Source organism: Chelonia mydas, chromosome 1, assembly GCF_015237465.2.
Source record: "Chelonia mydas isolate rCheMyd1 chromosome 1, rCheMyd1.pri.v2, whole genome shotgun sequence".
In the NCBI taxonomy this organism is placed as follows: Eukaryota; Metazoa; Chordata; order Testudines; family Cheloniidae; genus Chelonia; species Chelonia mydas.
Genome location: NC_057849.1, coordinates 194257717 through 194282479, shown reverse-complemented (window position 1 = coordinate 194282479; position 24763 = coordinate 194257717). Strand labels below are relative to the sequence as shown.

Here is a 24763-nt window from a genome sequence, read left to right as displayed (position 1 = left end):
CCTGAAAGGGACTTGGCAAATACTATAACCCAAGTGCTATTGAAAAGTCCTGTAATTCATGCTTCAGTTAATATATATTTCCTATTAATGAAATTCAATCCTGATGGGAGCTGGCAACAAAACAGAAGTAGTGCATGAGTTTTTGACATTAAAATATAAATCCCTTGTATGCTGCACTCTAATTTAGAAGCTAGATTTCAATTCAAAATAAGATTTTTATAACAGTAGGATTTTTTTTTTCTGGATGTAGTGTTAAAGGTGAACTACGTTGCTTTAAAAGGTAAACATGTCAGAATCCAAATTAGTAATGGACTTCAAAATTACAAGTAAATTCATTAAAACATATACACAGATACATAAACAAAATACAGAAAAACCCTATTTAGTTCAACCTCATTAGTCCAAAATTCCCTCTGATAGGAACCTAGATTATGTCACTTGATGTGAATCGTTGATCAGTAACTGCCTCAATTACTCATCCCTCCAATTATTTTATTATCCCCAAAATGTTCAGATGAAATGAGATTTCATTTACAATAATTTTCTCCATTATTTACCTGCTCTGTAAATAGTTGATGACAAGAAAACCAGATGCCCTGCACTGCTTTAAGCATCTATGATGTCATCAACTCTGGCAAGACAAATTTAGAAGCTTGCATTCAGCTTTTGGCAGGTGTCCTTCCTTTTCCTGTGTAAGAAAAATATATAGATCCATATGCTTCCTAGTGCTGGCTATAGTTTAACATTACAAGATCGGGTTTTAAGCAGTCCTGGCAATGGTTGTGCAGCGCTTTCCTTTGCAAGCAAGAATTATGGGTGGAATTCTTTTGGAGCATTATGCCATTTATTGGGTGGTGCCAGCATCTTTAAGGAAACGATTCAAAACATGTTCAGTTTTCTCAATAAACAAGTTGACTACAGGCCTCCATGAATGTAAGGTGACATTGTGCAGCAAAGGATATAATATCTGTACAGACAATCATAATACCCCATGGGTGGTGGGCAAGGAAGCCAGGCCCATACATAGGAAGGGTGGTCGTTGGGAGATAAATTGGGAAAGGCACAAACAAAGAACTGCAAATGCATCCTTGGCTGTTGTACAGATTACCAGAAGCCCTAGCAATAGAAGTATTACTTAAACCTACCCAAACTGCTCAAATGCACTACAAGCAATTCCAAGAATGGACGAATTATGGATGAGGACGGTATTTTGAAGAAATAAAAGGTCTGTGTGGGGCGACTGGATAGGCAGAATAGGTATGGGAGTTGGAATACTAAATGCAGGCAATACAGAAAATCTGCAAAGGAAATTAGGTTATTCCATGAATATAGGAGACAATCTATGGGAGGTGGGCGAAAGGCAGGTGCAATTCCTAAAAACCAGCACAGTCCTCACGGAACATTTAAAAATTGCTCTTCTTAATCTAATCTGCAATCCTAATTGGGGAAAAGGCTATGCTAAATGAGACATGGGCCAGACAATTTGCTATGGCTGAATTACATTTGTTAAGCGATGTTCAAGGTATAATTAGGAGCTTATTCCATGGACACTGGCCAGTAGAATGGAATTCTTTCTATTCTGTAAAAGTGAACGTTAGTTCCTGAATAGATCCCAGGTGGTGGAAGGTTACACTTTTAAATTGTGAATGGACCCAATGTACTGTGCTGGCCTTCAGTCCCTTGAATGGAACTCTCATAAATACCTATCCAATCATTAATAATGGCATTTTACATAATGAGTCATTCATGTACCCTATGAAAGGTAATAAATGGGCAGTAAAGAACAAGGCAGCAAGGCTTGGTAATGCAGATTTCTCTATATGTGTAGAGGATATTCAGGAGGGGTGGGTTTATCAGCCAGGATAATTGCAATTGGTAAAAGGTGGGTGTGGGAACACGAGTGAGCACTCCCATCTATTGGGCCCCAAACCATATTACGTACTTAGGGAATGGAAAGGTCTGTCTCTAATAAATTTGTTAGTCTCTAAGGTGCCACAAGTTCTCCTTTTCTTTTTGCGGATACAGACTAACACGGCTGCTACTCTGAAACCTGTCAATACTAATAATGTGTCAAGTGTCACCTTGGAAAGGCACAGAAATTGTGTAAAGGTCTCAGAAGGCACACAATGCAGCAAAGTGTCATTAAAGAGTATAAAATTGGGAAATGAAAATTGGCAAATTGTGCCCCACATTATCACTCAAAATATAACCTGATTGGGGGAGATTTGTTTCATAATATAAAATTAGAGATTCCGCTATCAATGCATTGGAGAACCTTGCTGAAGTCCGCAGAGGTTGTATGGGGCACTGCTTAAGAAACAAGCAAGACGTCACATATCCTCAGGTTAAGTATGGGTGAGGATGTGAACACTATCACAAAATTGGGAAAAGACCTTACAACAGCAGGAGCCAATAACTGGTGGGATGACTTAATGCATTCTAACATGGAAACTGGAATACAACACCTGATCCTGCAGCCAGTGACAATCATGTGCCTTATGCAAGGGTTAATTATAATCTCTGTGTTTTTGCTTCATAGGGTGGTTGTGTTTATATCGACGCAAAATGTTCAGCAAGACCTTGTGTGTTCTGGGCCTAACATCCCCAGGCCCATGTATGGCACATTAATTGGCAACAATATCTCATGCCATGCAAGGGGATGTGTTGGCATTCTTGAGATATGTAAGGCACAGAATTGGGTTGTGTGTAAAGAGGCCACCAATAGTAGCCTAGCCCTGCTGGTTGACATTTTATGGCCCACGTCGTGTTTTCCCCAATGGCTGGTGGGGGCCCACCATATAAAAGTTAATTGAGTACAGAACCCATATCTAGTATTACTTATGTAGGCATGCCGTGACAACTAACACTGAACAATGTAAGGACAGGGCTAGGAATAATCATCGAACCGATGGTCACGTGGATCAAAGGACTCTCCCCATGGACTTATTCAGGCAGGACAGAGGAGCAAGACAGTTGGTAGTGCTACTGTAATAATGGACGTTCTGTATGGAAGTATTGGACAAGAGTGGTAGTACACAGATGGCATCTTGTACCACAAAGGCCACAGATTTTGTAGGAATATTAATATGCACCAAGCAGGGGGTGTTTTTCTGGAGACACCCTGAACTGGAAGAAACGGACAAGTACATAATAGAGGACGGAAACATTGCATAGTGGGTAGATGTAAAACAAGAAAAGGAGGGGATATGTAGGATGTAATATGTAGAATGTATATTTTAAGTGTTGGGACATGTGAAAAGATGCCAACTTGTCTGGCAAGGAAAGAGAACAGCCAGGTGAAAACCTGAGCCAGCAACCTGATCAGGTAAACAACTGGGTCAGCAAACTAATCTTAGTGCTAGGCAGAAAAAGCGTTTATGCAATATACAATGAATAACTTTGCAACACTGTATTTAAGGCGAGCACCTGAATGAATGTGGAGAAACGCTTGCATTTAACCCTATATTGTGCCATTTCAGTGGACTGATCTCTCACTGAAGCAGCAAATAAACTACATCCTTCTTCAGCTCAAAAGTCTGTCTGTGGAACTGCATTCTGGGTGGCGGGGAAAGAACCAGGTCTGCACTAATAACTTACGCTGGTATAACTATGTCACTCAGTAGTGTGAAAAATCCACACCCCTGAGTGACGCAGTTATAGCGACCTAACCCGTGGTGTAGACAGCACTATGTCAACATAGCTACCGCCTCTCATGGAGGTGGATTAACTACACTGAGGGGAGATGCTCTCCCAACCGCATTCACTTCAGTGAGATGTCTCTCCCAACCCTCATACCCAGGGTATGCTCCCAGGGGGCCAAATCTCAAGGTCCTTACTCAGGCACTGACGCAGCAAAGCTCTTAGGACCAGATTTTTAAAGGCACCTAACTCCCACTGAAATCAATGTGAGTTAAGCACCTACATATCTTTAAAATTTGACCCTTAAGCTTGCATGTAACTTCAAGCACATGAATATTCCCACTGATTTCAGTGAGAATAACCGATGCCTAAGTGCTTTGTTGGATCAGGGCATCAGTTGTTAATCATGGAAAGCTCCCAGTGAAGTAAATGGGAGTTCTGCCTGAGTAAGGACTTAGTAAAAACTGAGTAAGGACCTTGGGGTTTGGCCCAGTATTTGTGCTCAGTACTATTTCTGGAGTTTGTAGTTCTAAAATTACTAAGATTTCTCTTACTGATGCTCATGTCAGACCTTGATGGGTAGTCACTAGGGGAAAATTTACTTCTATGTAATTCATATGCTAATAAGACCACAAACCAAGCCAAGCTGATCAGATTGTGTATGTTTTGGGTTATGAGAAATCATCACCCTGCTTGTAACTCTTTTGTGTTTACCAAATCCATACCATGACTGAAATGTCTCCACCGCTAGGAGGACATTGTGAAAGGTCCATGCTCCCCCCATCCCTTGCTCAAAGGTGCACCTTTATGTTTGTTCAGAAAGCTATGTAATTTGGGTTATCTCTGAAAGTATGTTTTCTTTTTTCGGAGTTTTAAGTGAATTGCAGTTATGATAAAACCTGCCAGCACTGTCACCGCGCCAGAAACCGTGTAGGCAATTCCCAGGAAGAGGTTACTCCCTCCACACCACGTGACGGTTGAGAGAACCACCTGCTTTTTCCCTTTTAATTTGGTAACAGGGAAATCTGATTAGGCGACGTTAAAGTTTCATTAACAATCAGGATAAAATGTACAGTGAGGAGTGTGCAAAAAATACTCTTCAAAATACACAAGGTGGGGATTTTTGCATTTGTTGTAAAAGTCTTTTATGGTGCTTTTAACTATTCTGTATCCCCTTGCCTCTTGTTACCAGTGGGTCCACAACCCCCAAAATGGCTGGGTGTGGGTAAGAAACTCACACACATCGTATGCATCTACAGTCTTAGCAAGATTATTGAAATACACTGGATTCTTTAATAATATGATGTCAAATTCATCCTCCTATCGCTATGTACTGCACTGGAGCTGCATCATAATATTGAAAGGCAGCCTGCAAAAATTACTGGGAAATGAGCTTTTTGGGTGCTATTGTACTGAAGAACCTTTTAGCATTTTCCTTGACACTCCAGTCTCTGACATGAGAACACTCCGCATAACATTCTTGTTGCATCCCCACCTCACAATTCTAAGTCACGTTTATTCATCTAAGGCGTTGTCTACATGGGAGAGTTTTACCATTTATGCCAAAATAGTTATTCAGGTATAACCCCATGTGTGGACATTTTTATTCAGTTTAACTTAAACCCCCTCCCAAGCAACATAAGTCAGTGGCTCTCAATCATCTAGTCCAGTGGTTCTCAACCAGAGGTATGCGTACCCCTGGGGGTACACAGAGGTCTTTCAGGGGGTACATCAACTCATCTAGATATTTTCCTAGTCTTACAACAGGCTCCATAAATAGCACTAGAAAAGTCAGTACAAACTAAAATTTTATACAATGACTTGTTTATACTGCTCTATATACTAGACACTGAAATGTAAGTGAAATATTTATATTCCAATTGATTTGTTTTATAATTACATGGCAAATATGAAAAAGGAAGCAATTTTGCCATAATAGTGTACTCTGACATTTTTGTATGTTTATGTCTGATTTTGTAAGCAAGTAGTTTTTAAGTGAGGTGAAACTTGGGGGTACGCAAGACTCCTGAAAGGGGTAAAGTAGTCTGGAAAGACGGAGAGCCGCTGATACAAGCTGAGCTAGAAAACAGCCATCTTGTAGTACAATAAGGGACATCTACATTGCAGCCGGGGATGTTAACGGCAGCTCGTGTAAACGTCCCCGTGCTAGCTGTACTCTGGCTAGCTCACTAAAAACAAAAGTGAAGATGCCGTAGCACAGTCTTCAGCATGGACTCCACAAGCCCGCCTGACTCCCAGGATACGTACTCACTAATGTAGCCCATGCTGAAGCCCGTGCCACAGCATCCTCACTTCTGTTTTTAGTGAGCTAGCTCTAGTACCGCTAATGCAGATACGTCTACACAGGCTACCATTCACACCCTTGACTGCAGTGTAGACATACCCTAAGTGTGTCCACACAGGAGGTGATAACAGTATAACTATATAAGTATAAATTCACCCCTCAGGTTATACTGTGTGGATAAAGTCTAAGCCCTTTTAATTCCCCAGCATCTGTACCAAAGCTGGCACTGCCAGGCTTTGCCTCCAGCCAAAGTTCAGGCAAGCAGTTGCCTCAGAAGTTAGATCTAGTGTCACACGGCCTGATATAGGGCCTTTAAGAGACATGTCTTAACTCCACCAACACAGGCTGCAGGAAATCCAGGGATTCCCCGCAAACTAGATCTCCCTCAGGTTTTTTGTTGTATGACTGCCAAGCCACCATACTAGCAGGCATCTCTTTTTTTACCTGCCTAAAAATTAAGGGGTACCTTGGACATGATGAAAGGATACTGTAGGTAATGTGGAAGGTGTAATTCCCTGCTGGGAGACCATCAGCAAACTGGTTGGTATGGCTGACGCGACGGTAAAGGTTTCTGAACGTGGGAAAGGCTGACACACGCATCCAGATGATTAAGTCGTCATTTAGATAACCATTGTTCCTTTCATCCTCCTCATCCAGTAAATAAGCTGGTTTCTGCCAGTAAGGAGGCCTTGTTGTTCCTGGGGAGGAATAGGGATGAGCTATCAATGTTTAGAATGCTGCTAGGACAGGTAGTTCAATTATTTAATCCTTCTGGGTTTCTAATGTTCAACCAAGAATACAGATCAGACAAAGGTTCTGTCCAATATTCACAAGACATAGAGCCAATCACACTTTCCATCCAAAGATCTCAGATCACGTCTCAGACATTAACAAACTGAACCTCACAACACCCCTGTGGGGTAGGTAAATAGTATTAGCCCCATTTTATAGATGGGGAAACCAGTGCAGGAGAGGCAAAGTGACGTGTACAGGAACAGTATCCCACTCTAATGGTAAGAAAACTTTCCCTCTGCATTTAATTGTTCACCTTTATTTTTCATTTTTGTGCATTGATTCCTTTCTGTATACCTACAAAATGCACTAAAAGAGCAGTAAACATATGCATCCTATTTGTCATTAATTTGAAAATTTTTCTACAATATTTAGAAGAAGAAGAAGAATATTGAAACTACTTAGATGGTTACTCCTTAAGGGACAGGGACTGTTTTCTTGTTCTGTGTTTGTACAGGACCTACCACCATGGAGTCCTGTGTCCATGAGTGGGGCTACTATATTCTACTGCAATACAAACTAATAGTAATAACAAAACAGTGCTAATGAATATACATTTAAAGATGGAACAAATAGGTGATTCCACTTGGTTAACTCCTTTTGCCCAAGACCTTTAGTGGGTGAGGATGGTGAGGAAAGTAGTGGGGCTTCACTCTCCTGACCTTCTAGAACATCTTTTTCTCTTCATAGCATCCCAGTCTCCTCTCTAAATGTGGCATATTTCCCCATTGAAAAGTTGGAGAAGATCTCGTGAAGTTGCTCTCACAGTGCTTCCTCTGGACAAGTTACCTGCCATCGGGAAGAACACATAGACCCGTCTCCCAGAAATTGTGCATGTCTCAGGAGACTTTCACAAACAGAAGGAAGACTTTTATAATAAGGCAGGGCAGTGGAATCATTCTTACCTGCAAATGCAGAAGAGAGATTGTATGATGTTGGATTCCGAAATTTCACATTTTTATCTGACCACCAACTATTTCCAGTCTTCAACAATGGGACTTGGATAGCAGTGTATGGGTTAAGATAGTAAGAAAGTTGAATAGAATCTGCAGGGAGATCCAAAGTAATACATGTTATTAACAGGTCTGCAACTTCCAATGGTCACTCCAGTAGTCAACATGACCAATTGAAACCTTAAACAGAGAGAAAGAGAGAGAGAGAGGAGAGAGTCTTGAGAACAAACAGAAAGAAAAGACTGAGAGAGGGTTTTATCATTACTTCATCATGTACACATTCTGCGTGCCTCACAAGTAAAGGACCATTTAAATTTCCTGAGTAAGAGCACCCTCGGAAGTTTTAAAAGCTGACCGTATCCCTACTTAATGACAGGTTTCAGAGTAGCAGCCGTGTAAGTCTGTATTCGCAAAAAAGAAAAGGAGTACTTGTGGCACCTTAGAGACTAACCAATTTATTTGAGCGTAACATCCGATGAAGTGTGCTGTAGCTCACAAAAGCTTATGATCAAATAAATTGGTTAGTCTCTAAGGTGCCACAAGTCCTCCTGTTCTTTTTGTGTATCCCTACTGAAAATTCTCCTTGCGTCACCATGACAGAATATCCACAGCTGTATTTCATTTACATTCCTTGATTCCTCTGTGATCAGATTCTTGGGACTGTGTCACCTGAAGCTTTTTGTTTGTTTGTTTTTTGAGGAGCTAGCGAAGGAATGATAGTTACAATCTATGAGCAGGCTTACTCTCCTATTTAACCCTGCCTTGAATTTTGTTAGGTAGTATAACTGAAGTGAATGTGATCCTACTTGCTGAGGTTTGAAGTCTCCACTTGCATTTCTGAAGCAGGTTCTATAATATGCAAAAATCAAATGTCAAAGATATATGAAGAAGACTCCTTAATTGAAGCTGCTATAGAGTGACGAGCCTTTGTAGCTTGTTACCAGCAATTTCCTTCAATCATCTTTTCCAACATCCAAAAAGAAACTAAGGGAAAGTGTACTAGAGTCATGCACCACCCCTTCATTTTCATGGAACAGAATGTTCATCTTTGTCTATGTTGAGAAAATATGGAAAGATAATGTGACACGTAGCTACAACCTTAAACTGGTTTATTTTTTTAAAACCTGAAAACTGTAGTTCTTTATTAATTAGCTTGTCAAAGATAACTTGGTAGCTTCTGAGAACAATGTCAGGATAGCTTTCTCCCTGTAAAATCCTGGTGGAGACAAGGGACAGGCAGTTTTCTACCTCATTGTATTTGTTGAGGAAAACTCCAGGTGGGGGGTTTAGTGTTGACCTCAGCTAGTAACATCGAGGTAAGAACTACTCGTGCCTTGTCTCTACCAGGATTTTACAGGGAGGAAGTTATCTTGCTGTATAAATGCACTTTTTCTTTTGCAGTAAAGATATAACCCAAAGAGTCCATGTCTTGAAGAAACATTTTGATTTGTCTTCATGAGAGCGAGGCTGTGTCTACACACTGAAGTTGTGAGACGGGGAGAAGCTATATTAGTACAGCTGCATCCATACTAGAGTTGCCGTACCAGTATAACTATATTGGTTAAAAAAAGATTAGATTCTGTAATCAGTGTAGTTGTGCTTGTACAAAAGCCATTGATGTGCAGACCTGGCCTTATGCCGATTTAAAACTGGTTATAGCAGTTTAGCTTGCACATGTAAATTGATTGACAAGTTAAATTATTAAACCAATATAAGTACGTCCACAGAGGGGTTTGCATCAGTTTAGAAACACAACTTTAGTTAAGACAGTGCAACTGTTTGTGTAGACCAAGCCTAGATCAGATTCTCCATTTCAAGAATGTGCCACACTTTTAAACCGGTCACCCTAGGAAAGCGGAAGCTGAGTTTTCCAGGCCCACTCAATAGCCTGTTGTCAGGCTAGGATCAGGCGGTAAATTACTGTCTCCCTCTTTTTCTAGGATACTCAGTTCCCCAATCCTGCAACTGGATCATGTGGGTGGACTCCTGCACTCACATGGAGTCTCACTGAGTTTAGTAATGTAAGTGGAGTCACTGCAGTGCAGCACGTCGGGTGCCATATCCACTTTGGCCACACTGTCAAACAGTTTAACATCCATATATGAGAGAGCCAGACAGAGATGCCAGGATCAGACATGCAGAGAACATGCAAGAATCAGCACTTAGATGGGGCTCTGTGAGGTCTCAGGGGCACAGAGATATTTAAATTGGTTACATCTGTGCAGGCAAATAAATCCAACGTGGAAGGTACTTACCGTTGAACATACTGTTGGCGATGGCACCGCATGGAGCCATGGGAGTTCCGTTTGGATAGGTTGTGAAAGGCGCACAATTGCTGTTCTGAATCTGAACTCAAGGTCAATGGACAATTAGAAATGTCTTTTGCTCCTCAACATTTTTTTGGGTCAATCTTTTACTCTTATTTCCCTCTTTAAAAAAACAACGCGCCCCCCCCCCCCCCCCTTCACCAAAAAAACCCAACAACCCAAAAAAGAAAACCACCAAATATCTAAGAGTGCTAGGAGTTGCCAGTGCTTTCCAGTCACATTAGAGATGGGCCCACACAGAATGAGACTGGGTGAGGCGTATCTGCCGTGGTCTAGTGGACTGAGGGGGTATGTCTACACAGCTGCTGGGAGCATACGTCCCAGCACAGACTGTTGCTGTGTGACAGATCCCCACAAAGGGAAAACCAACTAACTATTCAGGGGAAACTGTTTATGCGGAAACTAAACATACTGAAAACTATCGAGATTTGTTTTCTCTAGTCTCTTTCTTTCTGTTATATTCATATTTTACACATAAGAGAGTGGTGGCAACACTGAAAGACCAGCTTAGGTCTGTTAACAGGATTATAAAAAGGTTTTGTTCCATCTGCATGGGACTGGGAGTCCATGGTATAACCACAGCTGGGCTACAGTGATGTTGTAACGGTGTGCCTTAACACTGCTGTAATTGCAGGCTGATATGTTCAAACAAATGGTTTTGGTTGCCGCAGTTTGTCAGTATTCCATCTGAGACCTCTTAAAGGAGCGTGGCATTCGAAGGGTGAGTGCTCTTTTAGTCACTTTTTAACATAAAGGCTGCATCATAGAGAGGACCTTAGGGCCCATCTAGACTAGAATTACAAATAACAATTACAACCAGCTCACAATGATGTATTCCCCGACCCAGGTACAACATAGTTCCATTTTTCAGTGTAGACAGGACATTTACCTGCATCCCCAAACTCTGCTAAAATGTTGGACTTATTTAAGCCTTTACCATGGATTGAAGACATGCGTTAAAAAATAGCTAGGTGCCATCCATTCCCCAGGACAACTGTCTTGTACCTGTGTCCCCAACTCGTGTAGATTGGGTCTAAAACGGCTAGCAAACCTCCAATAAAATCCAACTACTACTGATATTGCTGATAATTCTCGGCACTGGTGATCTGTAGACCTCAAAGCACATTCTGATGAAAACGCCTTTTCCAGGCATTGAAGTCAGTCTCCTTCCCTGTTTGCACACACATGCTACAGCTTCTAAGACAACCAAATTGTTTTATCAGAGTTACAATGTGTGACCGTTGCTTCTGTACTTAATACCGAAGCTTTGCAACATCTCTGTGAATGGTTATAAGTGGGAAATGCTCGTAGAAAAGTTTACAGTGCCTTCTAACCTGAAGGAGACGACACTCACTAAAAAGTTGAGAAAGGGAGCTTAACCCCTTGCAGCTGACCACATTTTCTATTCCCCACAAATAAGATGGCCAGGTCTAGTGCTCCAAATTTAAAGAAACTGAGGAATAAAGATATTGAGCTCTGGCTTTTTTTATGCACTTTTGGGCCCATCTGGTTTATAATCACAGCCTACCCTGGAGGAGAAATAGAGGGGATGCGTTGCAACAAGAGACCCGAGGAGAAACTCCGGTGATCTAAGGATACACAGCAACAGAGGAGAAACATTAAAAAAATTAAAATAAAAAAGGTAAATGTGGTTGTAAAACCACAAAAACTGGCAGAAGGACCCAGAGGCAGGTGTAGTACCAGAAACGACTTTTTAACCAGAGAACCACACACTAAGAGCCTCCTCACCTGATGAAAATATTGATGATGTAACAAAAAGGAATACACTTACGTTTACATCTTCACCCAGCAATTGTGCGTCACTTCTGGAGAGGACATACCGACGGTGGTTCTGATAAAAGTTTTGTAGACGATAGTACATAAAAACATCACCCTAGAATTCAAAGGAGAATAATATAGGATGAGGAGAGCATAAACAAAATAGGCCATTTTTACAAACTGTTGGAAAAAAATCCCGGAGGAGGAGGGGGACGGGGGGCAGCCTGATGGATTTGTTGTTTACATTTCAGCTGACTATTTTAGCAAAAACATTCACTTTCCTTGGGCTTGTGGGTGGAGCATGGACAGAATACCATCATTCTCCCCACCCATTGCTTTGGCATCGCTGAACATGAATAGTTCCATTGAGGTCACAGTCTTTTTATTTGGAAAGGTTGCAGGATTGGACCCCCAGTTTTCTAAATATGTTAAGATTATTAAATTCAACTACCAGCTTTTTTAAAAAAATAAATGTAAAGTGAATTTAGCACTTGTGAAAGGTGCTGCACTGAGAGTGCTGTAGATTGAGGGTATAATTGTCAAAAATGCTTACCTGACTTAGGAGCCTACGTCCTATTTTCAAAAGAGACTTAGGCACTTTTGGCTCCTAAATCCCTTTTGAAAAGAGACTTGGGGCTTGTCTACATGGTGCCACAGACCAGTCAGTGGGGGCGTGAACTGCAGAGTGCTCTAGCGGTCCCAGGAACACCCTGCAGTACTGCACACCTTGCACGGATGTAGTCCACAGGATTACGTTAATGCACACTAGATACCTTTTAGTTTGCACCACCAGGATCTACATGGGTCAGGTAGAGAGCAACATATTAGAGCATTCTGCAGTTCACACCCCCATAGGCCTGTCTTTAGTGCAGTGTAGACAAGCCCTTTAGCCCTTTCGAAAATGTTGACTCTTGAATCTACAGACCAGATCTAATACAAGCAGCAGAAGTACCAGTTTGTACATGCAATATGGGAAACTGACATTTTTACTTTCCATTTTAAATGTTTTCAAACCTTGACACATTCTTACGGCTGAAGGATTTTCATGTCTAATGCATTTATAGCCCCTTTCACTCTGAAAAACTCTAAAGTTGTGGGAAGAGCTACAGGAGTTTTACTTACCAAAAGTGGCTGCGGCTTCAGTTTTCTGTCTCATCTGAAAGAAGGTCCTACCCCTGCTGCACAGTACCAACTAACACCAGGGTGTGGCCCTGGGTCCCTACTGGGGCATTGACTCACTACTGATTCAGAACAAAGAAGTCACCTTTTGACTCAACAGCCCTTCTTGCAGCACCTGTTTTCACCTGGGAGGTCTCCAATCTAAGTATTATGTAGCCTGATCTTGCTTAATTTATGGGATTTGCCAAAATGAGTAACAAGCAGGGTAAAGGCACATCTTTTGGGTGTAAGGGGCTTTAGGTTTGTGAAAGGTACTGAAATAAAGCCCTGGCTTAGTGTCCTTTACAGGACAAAATTTATACTTCTTACACATCCCGAAATACAGGAGCTGGGGTCCGCGGGTGGTTTCACACCTTCACCTACCAGCATATTTTCCTGCAGTGTGACGTGCACGGAACAGTTGCATTCTTTATCCCAGTTAGAGGAGTTTTCACGCAGTTTTGAACAATTCAAACATATGTCCGAATAGTTAATCTGTCAAAGAAATAAACAAGCAAAGACTATATTGGGGTGGGCAAACTACGGCCCGCGGGCCAGATCCGGCCCATCGGGGCTTTGGATCCGGCCCACGGGATTGCCACCCCGGTGGCCGGCACCACGTCCCTGCGGCCCCCTCTGGGAGGGGAAGCAGAGGGCTCCCTGCGCTGCCCTTGCCTCCAGGCACCAACCCCCCGCAGCTCCCACTGAACGGGGCACCCTGATTCTCCAGCTGGCTCTCTGCCAGCATGGGAGGAGTTTAGATTGCCGTGAGAGCTCACCTGAATTCCCTCAGCTGGTAACAATCCCCAGGGGCTGTCTGCCAGATGACAATACCTGGAGTGCTGTGGATTCCTACCCTCTAATCCTGAGTTGCAGGGGGTTTGCTAGAGGAGCCAGTTATGCTGGCGCTGCACCCACCGGGCACCCTCGGCAAACAAACAAACAACAAACCAGGGAATCCCCAGTTGGAGTGTGGGGGATGAAAACAGTTTCTGCTCTTTTTGTGCCACCTGAGCAGCACAAAGAGAGTGGAGCAGGGGTGAGAGTCAGGTCCACAGTAACTGGGGCAAACACTATGTTGAAAATAGCATTATTTTCTCACTCTATTTAATATTTTGCATTTATTTAGCACCCTTCATCCAAAACAAGTGCATTTAATAACTGAAAAATAATACCATCCTACTATACCATTTAGCAAACATTTATAATAAGGGCCGATAATTAGTTTTTACTTTTATATTTTTATCCATTACAGTGTACGCTCAGACTACAAAATACAAGAGGCAAAGTTTGGGCTCTGAGACCATCCTAATGGAAAAACAAGCCACATTTTTTTCCTGTAAGGTGACCGGCCCACGCAAATCACCATGTACTATTTTGTTTGTTTTTTTCACCCCACAGGCCAAACAAAGAAATAATCTATCTGGCCTTGTCAATTCTAGTGGGTGCTGTATATACAGATGGCAATGTGGTTTAGCGGTGTGAAGAGAGAACTGGGAGCCTCGTTTGCTGGCCAACTGACTCGCCGTGAGACCTCGGGTAAATCATTCTGTGTTTTAACATACCCCGCCCCCTGTAAAACTGATGTCAAATTACCTAATTACAGCTAAAACAGGTTGAATTATTCATTGTGAATACTATGAGTTGCAGATTTATTCCTCTTTTCTGTTCACAAGTCAGTCACAAACCAAGCAATTTTTTTTTTTTGTTTTTTTGCTGGTCTATTCATTATCCAGGGTGTGTGATTGATACACATAGTATTGTACTGCTTCCCAATTGGATGACAAATTTTCAAAACTAGAGAAAAACAGATAACGCACTTCAAAAACAATTTATCAGCCTAGTAATTTTTGCTAGAATTGTGAAACTGTCAAGATTCATGATCATTTACACAAATACTAGCTGTCTAAACATTCATAAAGAACAAAATAATAGGAGGTAACAAGTCAGTGGATTGAATTTAATACTTTGATTTTGAAATTGGCCTTAATATTCAACCTGCTCGACCTGCAGCTGCCATCATTAACAAATGAGGAATCTCTTGTGTTTTAGGATTCTGGCTTGTCAAATATTTATTGACATTTTTCTAGTGCCTAACAATACCAAAATTACCACAGTTTATTTCCTTCCCTAAGCACAGGGACAAATGACAGTGTCCCGGATATTACCATCTGGTAGATTAGCAAACGCTGACTTTTTAATGGTGACCACTTTTTAATGGTGACCACTTTAATGGTGACCACTTTCACATGGGGTATTGTGGGTTCGTTTGACATCCTTGGGTAAAAGGAGTACATCCATGATAGAATTACTACCCCCCTTTGGTCTGAAGCACACACACAGTTATTTTCTCCCAAACATGAGCCACTCTCTAACAACACTCACCAAGAAAACCACCCAAAACAAACCTGGATTTCTTTGACACTTCTTGCAGATAATATTAGGCAGATTCCCATGAGAAGGCAGAAGAGTCCAATGATAAAGAAGCTGGAGAGGACAGTCGGAGCGGTGAGCTTGGGCTTCCAGGCTGGCAGTTTCTGTTGTTTAAATGCACTGTTATCTGGACATCTGGAGGGACGCTCCTGTGCTCCTTGGCTGTTCTTATTTTCCATGCTGTTGCCGTTGGAGAAGGGTGTGTGGTTTTGGGGGTGGGAAGGGTAAGGGTGTCGGTGTTAAGACTTGGTCTCAACTTAAAAACTCTCTCTGATGTTGGAGGCTGTGTTGTTTATATAAACCTTTGTTACTTCCTGGAATTACTCATTAACTAGACCTTTCTTCCTCTGTTCAGGCTCATCCTGTCCGTTGGTGACCTCAATCACCTTAATCAGCTGGTGCTATCAGCCACAGGTGTACTTTAGTCAGAGTCATAGGGACTTGCAACCTAGACAGTCCGGACTCTCTGGGAAAGTCACCAAGAGTCTTTTTTTTCTGCAGCACTTAGTACAGTAGAACCTCGGAGTGACAAACACCCCGGGAATGGAGATTGTTCGTTACTCTGAAACGTTGTAACCCTGAACAAAATCTTATGGTTCTTTCAAAAGTTTACAGTGGAACATTGATTTAATACAGCTTTGAAATTTTACTGTGCTGAAGAAAAATGCTGCTTTCCCTTTATTTTTTATTAGTTTACGTTTAACACAGTATTGTACTGTGTTTTCTTTTTTAGCTCTTTGCTGTTGCCTGATTGCGTACTTCCGGTTCCAAATGAGGTATTTGATTGACTGGTCAGTTTGTAACTCGGAGGTTCTACTGTAAAGAGTTTATTAGGTTTCACTAAGTTCTGAGCTATTGATCACTTGCAGGGCCACTGCCTGCTACGTGAAAGGTCTGTACACAGTTTGATCCCTTACTCCCTCTCTTCCCTTTATTTCCATAGTCACCCTAAACAGAGCAATGTTATCAAAAGCAAAAATGTCTTTTACAAAAGAATGCTGTGTTGGATGACAATGTGAAGGGCTCCTACCAGTGTGAGGCTCTGGGGGAGAACTTACCAAGGGAGGAACTGCAATGCCCTTTGTAAGGGCACAGCATTTGGAGAGTTGGTATGGCCCCCTTTGAGTTCCCCAGTGCTAGCTTTGGTACTGTGCACCCTCCCCCTTTTGCACTGAGAGCACAAGATCCCCAAAGGAAAGATCATCTTTCCCTCTTCTTATCACCTCTTCTTAGACCTGATCACAATCTAGTCAACAACGTAACCAACACAGAAGCTGCAGGTCACGGGAGAGATTGAGCAGTGAGAACAAGAGCTAAATAGTACAGACTGTATCCCAAGTTATATTCCCTCATACTCACTGGCTGACGTGCATTATAAATGGGATTTGTTAACAGATCACACTAATGTTTGATTAAATAAATTCCTATTAAATCTCATCCAGATACAGGCAGTTTTGAATTTTAGTCAAAAGCACCCAGAAATGTTTACTCAAAACTTTGTTTCATTTTTCAATCAACTTGAGTGTTTCCTACTACAGATATCCATATTTTGCTAACTAGTCCAATGAGCATGTTTTACTCTATTTGCTCTATAGAGCCGACAGAGCTAAGGGACAGCAAAGTGTATTCTGACATCATAGTAATCAAAATTAACTAAAATTCTAGTAACAAATTCTTTATTTGCTGATAATGTGGAAACCAGATAAACCTAATGAAAAGGGCTATAGGATTTTTACTCACCACAAGTGGTCAGGGCTTCAGTTTTGTGTCTATTTGAAAGGTGGTCCCTACAGCAACACAGTACCCACTAACAGGCACTAACTTTGATGTGCAGGGGTGGTTGAATAGTATTCAGCAAATTCTGCCCTCTTCATCACGTATCACATGATTTGTCAGTGGCACTGGCTCACTACTGACTCAGATGAAAGAGAAGTCACTCCTTCAGTTCAGATTCCTGCCTGAGTTTGCAGGCCTGCAGTATGAAAAGAACTCTTTTCACTTGTAAACTGAGCACCTTTGATCTGAGAGACAAACATGGCACCCTATGATACCATTTTTGCAAAGCCACTTTTCAGGGTAGAACTGCACCCAAAGAGAGAGTTGAGTGCAAATACAGCTTGTTTCAGGAAGAGAGATAGGAGGGGCTGCAGGGAGTCAGGTAGATTGTATCTACATTATGAGATAATGTTTCCACTGGAACAATGAAACTGAACTTTCCAGTGCATCACAGTTTGTATTGTTGGATCATATTAAAGAAGTTCTGTATTAAAATCACAAATGAGTTTGATTCCCCATAGTTTAAATTCCAGGGTATTACTAATTAAGAGGTCTCTTGGTTTTTGGTACTGTTTCTCTCCCTCTGTGTGTGAAACTTGCAAGCTGCTAATTGCGTTAGTATATTCTAAGACAGAGTCTGTTCTCAAAACAATTCTTTGTAACAACAACTACTCACACAGAGAGAGACTCAAAGCAATACTCTGTAACAACAGAAACAGCACCCAGAGACTCCCCGCCCTTTTGTTGTATTCATCTCGCTTTGTTAACAATTATGATTAAAATAGAGATAGAGGATGTATGTGGATGGATGCTTGGTGTGGATAATAACTGAATGATCAGGGAGGTGCCAGCCTAAGAATCCAGTGTCCATCGGCTGAAGAAGGCGTCAAGTGGAAATAACCAGAGGACCCCCGGAGGGCAGACTGGAATCCACCCAACAGCCTCAAGGATGGGAGAACCAAAGAACAAGATAACATCTGGCAGCACGAAGCCGTCAGGAATGTGCCATCTGCTGATTGATTCAGCAACAGCATGGTGAAGCAATTCCCATAGACTGGCATAGGAAGAAATTCCTATAAAAATGGACTCTAGAAAGTGAGAACTTTGGGGTCTGATTCTGCAAACCAACTTCCAGGAGCATCAGATGAGCATCTGACAAGGCCCTGCTCCCTCCTCATGTCCAGGCCACCTGGCCAGTGGCTTGGCATGAGCAACTCTAAGGCTGGTAACTATGATAACAACCTTGCAGAACCTGTGTGTGTGTTTGTATGAATGATTGTGTGAATAAATATGAAATTGAATGGAATGTTATAGCTATAACTAACTGCTTACTATGATTCTTTCTGTATTCACAATAAATGTGGCCTTTTCCCCTTTAATATGATCCTGCTGGTTTTTATTTTATTGGTATAACAGTATTATTCTCCTGCAAATAGCCATTTGGCATAAAAAGAACTAACAAGTGGATCTGATTTATTCTTTCCTGGTCTGATATTAGCTGGATTGTACTGGAATAATAGAACACGGTAGAGCACATGTGCTTTTTAGTAAAGATATTAACATCTAATTATGCATGTTTTCTCACCAAGGTCAACCTCCAGTCCTACTACCAGTTACAAATGCAATAGCCATTGCCTTAATTGCAATTAAATAAATCCTGTGGCAGTTAGGGTCATAAAATGGTTAACTACCTGTGACCACAAAAGGATAGCAAAGGTTATTCTAATAATGTCTGGTTTGTGTCAGAGACCTTCCGGAATCCCTCTAATTTGTCCCTTGTTACTCCTACTGCTCCCCTCTGAAATAATCACCTCATACATACCAGCCAGGGTGAAAAATACCTGTGCTGCCATGAGCACCCAAATTGCTTCCCCTCATCCCCCGGCAGGAATGACAGCTGAATATTGTCTATGTATTTTGACAATTTAACAAATATACAATCAACTTTCCATTTAATGCAATTTAAAAATGTAACTTATTCAATAACAGAAAAGAACATCTGGTGAATATACTTGGTTACTCACCAAGTAATACTTGACCAGCTGGCAGAACACAACAAGAAAGTATTTGACATATCAATTACAGGATGAAGACTGGCAAAATTTGCTGAATACTATTCAACCACCCCTACACATCAAAGGCAAAAATCCCTGCATCACAGGAATCTCTCCAGAGACAGGGAGTGGTAGGAGTTTCACTTTTCTCCCTCTAGAAGAATGAACAGCCTTTGTCAGCTCAGAGTGAGGGACCGGAGTAAAATCAAGTGGTGGAAAATCCCAAGCGCTGGCTCCTCTCTTTCCTAAGGGCCTTGTCTACAATAGAAAGGCTTGGCCTGCATAGCTATGTCAGCAGAGCCCCCTAGTGTAGACACAGCATATGCTGACAGAAGGAGTTCTTCTGCCAGTCCCCAAACAAAGTTAGCTATGTCAACAGAAGCACTCTTCTGTCAGCATAGTTGCACGTACACTGGGGTTTCTGCCATCATAGCTATGTTGGCTAGGTGGTGTGGTTTTTCACACACCTGACCAACGCTATGCTGACAAAACTTTGTACTGTAGACCAGGCCTAACTCTTCTCTTTCCTTTGGAATTCCATTCCTTACTGACAAATCAACCCTGTATACTGGAGTCAAAGTGAGGTTTAAAGTGATCTCAGAGAATTGCTAAGCCTTTCCATGCTGAATGTTGGAATTTAGCTGCTTTGTGATGACATTTTTGGGCTGGGAGAGCTTGTTTAATTGCAGTAGTCCTATTGCTTCCTTTGAGGGGGACTGAGAAGTGAATTTTAATCTTGGACAGCAGAAACAGATGGCTAGCAAGGTAAAATCTACTAGTCAGGAAGTGCTGTCTTTCTCCGTCAGGCTCTCTGGAGGATGGACACAAAGCAGCGACACTGGAGAGTTTGACAGGGCTGGGATGCCCAATTGCCAAACCTGTGTGTTCAAAACTCAGCAAACAGACCCAAAATAAACCCTCGAAATGCTCCCCGAGACTCTTTCTATTGCTGACAGAATCAGACCCTGAAAAGAGCACTAAATAGACAGGGAAATGTCTTTGGAGATGGCCACTCTGACCTGCCTGTGTTGCCAGGTGAAGAGCAGTCTTTCAGATCTCCCCCATTACAATCGTCTCTTTCTAGCATCTAGGGATGAGCAAACTTTTTGGCCCGAGGGCCACATCGGGGTGCGAAACTGTATGGAGGGCTGGGTAGGGAAGGCTGTGCCTCCGCAGACAACCTGGCCCCTGCCTCCACCTCCTATTTGCCCCCTCCCAATTCCCGCCCCCTGACTGTTCCCCTCAGAACCCCCGACCCATCCAACCCCCTCTGCTCCTTGTCCCCTGACTGCCCCAACCTATCTATACCCTGCCCCCCGACAGGCCCGCCCAGGACTCCCACGCCCTATCCAACCCCCCCTGTTCCCTGCCCCCTGACCACCCCAGAACCTCTGCCCCATCCAACCACCCCCTGCTCCCTGTCCCCTGACTGCCCCCCAGACTCCCTACCCAACCCCCACACTGCCACGCGTGCTGCCATGGCCCCCTTACCATGCCGCTCAGAGCAGCAGGAGCTTGCAGCCCCACTGCCCGCGCAGCAGCATGGCTGCGTGGGAGGGGAAACAGCGGGGGAGGGGTCAGGGGCTAGCCTCCCAGGCCAGGAGCTCAAGGGCCAGGCAGGATGGTCCTGCGGGCTGTAGTTTGCCCACCTCTGATCAAAGTCCTTGCACGGGTCTCTGGTTTTGACACTTTGTGACCCCTCCAACGTCACTGTGGTCAAATCATGCTATGTTATAACCTGAATAAATACTGGGTGAAGTTTACAACTTCTCGCTTGTGATACTGAATAATGTTGATTGTTGAGGTGGGTGAATGTGCCATAAAGTGAGGCTCATTAAGCAAAAACATGAACCAGGATGTGTACCCAAAAAGCAAGTGTATCACCAACCCAGATATGGTCATGTCCTACAGCTTCTATCTCATGACAATACCAACGCTGTAGTTGGTGGGATCACTCACAGGAGTGAGAGTTGCAAAATTAGACCATTTTTGTGCTGTAGGTATCATAGTAATTTTTCTGTCTTAAGAAGTTTCCTGCCCTAGCATGAGCCACTGTTATTTTCCAGCACGCATCTTTATGATATAATGTAGTGACAGGGTTTGTGGAGGACAAGAGAGCTCTAACTCATCAACACGCTGTGGGGGTAGCTACATAAGGTACTAAAGGAGCTAAAACTTCTTGACTAACTCTGGACTGGTCTCTGTAATGGCCAGATGCCTTCTGCATGCTAGGAAGCTGCAGCAGTGAGGTTTGGGAATTTCTGGGCCAGCGGTGCCCAGAACTGGAATGGGCTGTCTTCTATCACTCCTAGACGGGGATTGAAGGTGTCCTTTTGGAAGAGTGAAGGGGAGGCCAGAAGCAGAGTTTGGCTGTGGGAATCACTCAGGATAGGCGCACTCATCCTCAGTGTCCTAAGGGTAGTGGAGAATGCACACCTACTGTTTTACATGCAGCATACACCTAATTTCAGTATCATACTGTTCAGGCAATAACCATCCCTGGTACAGAATCTAAATGCAAACCTTTGCTTTATTATAAGAGGGCCAGAAGCTGACAAACATTGTAATACACAGCATCTCAGACATGGAAGAACTGAATCCAGTCAGCCATTGAACAGTTGCCTACTACAGCTGTAAATTGCATCCATGTTAGTTACACCATTAAAAGAGTCCCAGCTTCACAGAATCTTCTCTGCACAGCTTTATAATTCCCATTTCCAGAAGGTCAATTGTTTCTTTCCTTATCTGAAGGAAACAAAAATTAAACAAGACATGAAGTAAGAAGATTACTGAAAGTGCTCTGCACACACACCCTTATTCTGCTTAGCTACACGAGTTTTATTAGAGGCTGAGTAAAGGAGGGACCCTCACAAACAAACAGAAGTTTTACAAAAGAAATATAGTAAACTCTAGAAACTACCTATTGAGTTGAATATTTCTTAGCTTATCTACTTTAAAGACCACCAGATGTATTTGAGAGGAAATACCGACTAACACCATGGCAAGGCCAGGAGCTCCACTGCAGTTCTGCGGCAAAGAGTCATGCATCTGACGAAGTGGGTATTCACCCACGAAAGCTTATGCTCCAATACGTCTGTTAGTCACAGGACTCCACCGCTTTTACAGATCCAGACTAACACGGCTACCCCTCTGATACTGCAGTTATGGTTACATCAGGGCTTTCATTATAACCGCATTGTCAGCTCTGACTACCTAACAGAGAAGTTCACCTTTTGGGCTGAATGTTTCCATGCTTCACCTCAGCCCAGAGATGAAGGTTGTGAGAAAGCCTGGCAAATTTCTGTTCTACCCTTTTAAAGTTATACAAAGGGGTGGGGGATAATCATCTCTCCATTTGAAGTACATTTTAAAAGCTTTTTTGCTCACGTAACTTGAATAGCTGAACTTTACAAGCTGATATTTTCAGACTTACTGAAGACTCAGCCCTTACATTGTTTACAAAAAGAACAAACGTAACGGGGTTACAAAAGGGTTTGAAAAGCTCAGTTTGATGCTTGCACATTAGAAACTTTTGTCAACTTTGAGAGCTAGGCTACTACTTTGTATTACAGCCAATATCTACGTAGTAAGTTTCTGATGTAGAAAACTTTGTCTATAGGCAGTTTAGACTGTGAAACCAGACTGTACTAGGCTCGTTATGCTTTGGCAGAGTTTAGAAGTTCTTCAGGAGAGAGCCTTTTAAGCTCCTCTAGCCTGATTATTCTGAATGTCTCCTTTTTTCTCTCTCCTATTTAGGGTGAGGGTAGGGGAAAACAAGGACATGAACATACAACAACTTTCCCTAATGTGATGTTAGGGTTACACGTCTGCTCAGCGTTAAGTTGGAAAATGTGGAAGAATACATAACTCTGCCTGCGACACTGCAAGAGCCGGCATCAGGATGTCCCTGTCCTCTCTGGATGTGGCGGGGTCTAGAACCAAGGCATGGGAGGGCTTTGGTTTTTGTTTTTAAACTTGTGTGTTTATTAGAACTCCACCAGGTAAAAAATTAACCCTGCACACCAACGTCCCCAAGAATGGCTGCTCTCTGTGTTGTTCTTAGCTCACAACCTCCGTCTTCTCTGCTGCCTTCTTCACTCCCCCCTGGAAATGAGGTAAGTGTACATTTAGAGGGAGCTGTGGGCGCTTCACACCTCTGAAAAATCAGGCTATGAGTTTTTCCGTATGCCAATATAAAAATGTGCATGTTTCCAGCGCTCCTTGGCTTCTATGTGTTTAAACAAACAGTACTGCCCTATTTACAGTAAGATGCAGTAATGAATCCTGTTAATTCTACAGGACCAAAAGTTATTCTGCAGAGAGAAGTTATTGAAGAAGCCAGGGCCATCTTGTAAAAGGGCCTCTGCCTGGTCCTCAACTGTATTGGTGCAATTTTGCATCCATGATTAACTATGGATACAAAAGAATTAGGACATCATCTGACTGAGTCTGCTAATGGAGCTGCTAGCAGTTACACACTATCATCACTCCCACCTTCACTTAACTGTGGATACCAATTAGTTATGTAATTTTTGCAGGCCCACAAACTGGCAGCCATTTCTGAAAATCTGGCAGTACCATGTTATTATTTATTACTATTTATAGTGTTCTTGGCATTTTACACAGAAGTAGGAGAATAAGGTACCTGGCTCAATGAGATACTCCAAATGTAAAGTCTTACCTTTGCCAGCACCTGATGGGATTCACTATTGCCCTGTTATGACACTTTATCTGTACTATGCTATCTGAGTACAGTTGACTACATACCTTTCATATAAATGATTTGCTTGGACTCTTTCTGGCATATGCAGTAGTACAAAGTACTGTACTACAAGATGCTTCACATACGTATCCAAGGCTGCTGGGGGAAAACCCCGTAAGTTGTGTTATCTGAGACATAGCAGGTGATTGAAGGCTGTTCCATAATGCAGAAAATGCACAAAAGGGCAAAGTTGGTGTTACACATTCACCATTAACTTGCCCAATTCCTAGGCTTTTAATTTTGTATTCTTAATGTTACATTATTTTTTTCTAGTTAAATACAGTTAGAGTCACAATTTTGTTATCCAGGCAGCATCCCAGTAGTAGGACTACTCCCCATGGCGAGGTAGTATTCAGGAAGTTTGGCATGCTCCCTGAAGAACAAATGTTTAGTTAAGCTGTAAGGAACGGCTAGGAGGCCTCGGTCTCAGGTTTGCGATAGCACAGGTTCAAATCCAGGGAGATCAGCCAGAGGCTGCGGCGTGCTGCCTGTGGCTGACTCACGGAAACCCTGGTCCATCTGGAGTCCACAGGAGCCCATAGCACTTTTCGTAAGAGCAGGGCTTTGTGCCAGTGTCCTTTGCTAACATTTCTGTGATCTGTTCATCGGTGTCCGAATTGCTTACATATCCGTTTTAATGCAAGTACCCTATCAAACTCACACCTTGAGATTTCTATTGATGATTTACCACAAGGGGGAGCCTCTTTGCTTCATTAAGTGAAGCTGCTCTTTTTGCTACTTGATTTCTTCAAGGTACTTTAGCAGACACAGGTTTCAGAGTAACA

At 42.5% G+C, this 24763-nt stretch overlaps 2 protein-coding genes across 4 annotated transcripts in view; both read right to left on the bottom strand.

Moving 5' to 3' along the window:
- Positions 1-154: 154 nt before the first annotated feature.
- LOC102947008 (cell cycle control protein 50C-like) lies at positions 155-15565 on the bottom strand. The gene is made up of 7 exons (XM_007061642.4): positions 15362-15565; positions 13338-13448; positions 11809-11910; positions 9945-10035; positions 7642-7782; positions 6433-6642; positions 155-4664 (listed from the first exon to the last, which is right to left on the bottom strand). The coding sequence occupies exons 1-7, from the start codon at positions 15563-15565 to the stop codon at positions 4477-4479; spliced, it is 1047 nt and encodes a 348-aa protein (XP_007061704.2). The 3' UTR covers positions 155-4476.
- Positions 15566-21728: 6163 nt separating this feature from the next.
- Positions 21729-24763, bottom strand: part of CMSS1 (cms1 ribosomal small subunit homolog) — a 361068-nt gene continuing 358033 nt past the window's right edge. For all 3 annotated transcript variants that reach the window (XM_043538602.1, XM_037908344.2, XM_043538603.1), the window contains one exon: positions 21729-21961. In XM_043538602.1, coding sequence (XP_043394537.1) covers positions 21878-21961 — 84 coding nt within the window. In that variant the 3' untranslated portion in view covers positions 21729-21877. The remainder of the gene's footprint in view (positions 21962-24763) is intronic.

What these genes read in the sequence shown, in the direction of transcription:
- LOC102947008 (XM_007061642.4), bottom strand. Translation starts at nt 15,565, where the DNA reads ATGGAAAATAAGAACAGCCAAGGAGCACAGGAGCGTCCCTCCAGATGT. An exon ending in CACTGCAGGAAAATATGCTG is followed by an intron (nt 11,911 to 13,337) that starts GTAGGTGAAGGT and finishes TTTGAATTCTAG; the next exon opens with GGTGATGTTTTTATGTACTA. An exon ending in TGCTGGGTGAAGATGTAAAC is followed by an intron (nt 10,036 to 11,808) that starts GTAAGTGTATTC and finishes CCTTGAGTTCAG; the next exon opens with ATTCAGAACAGCAATTGTGC.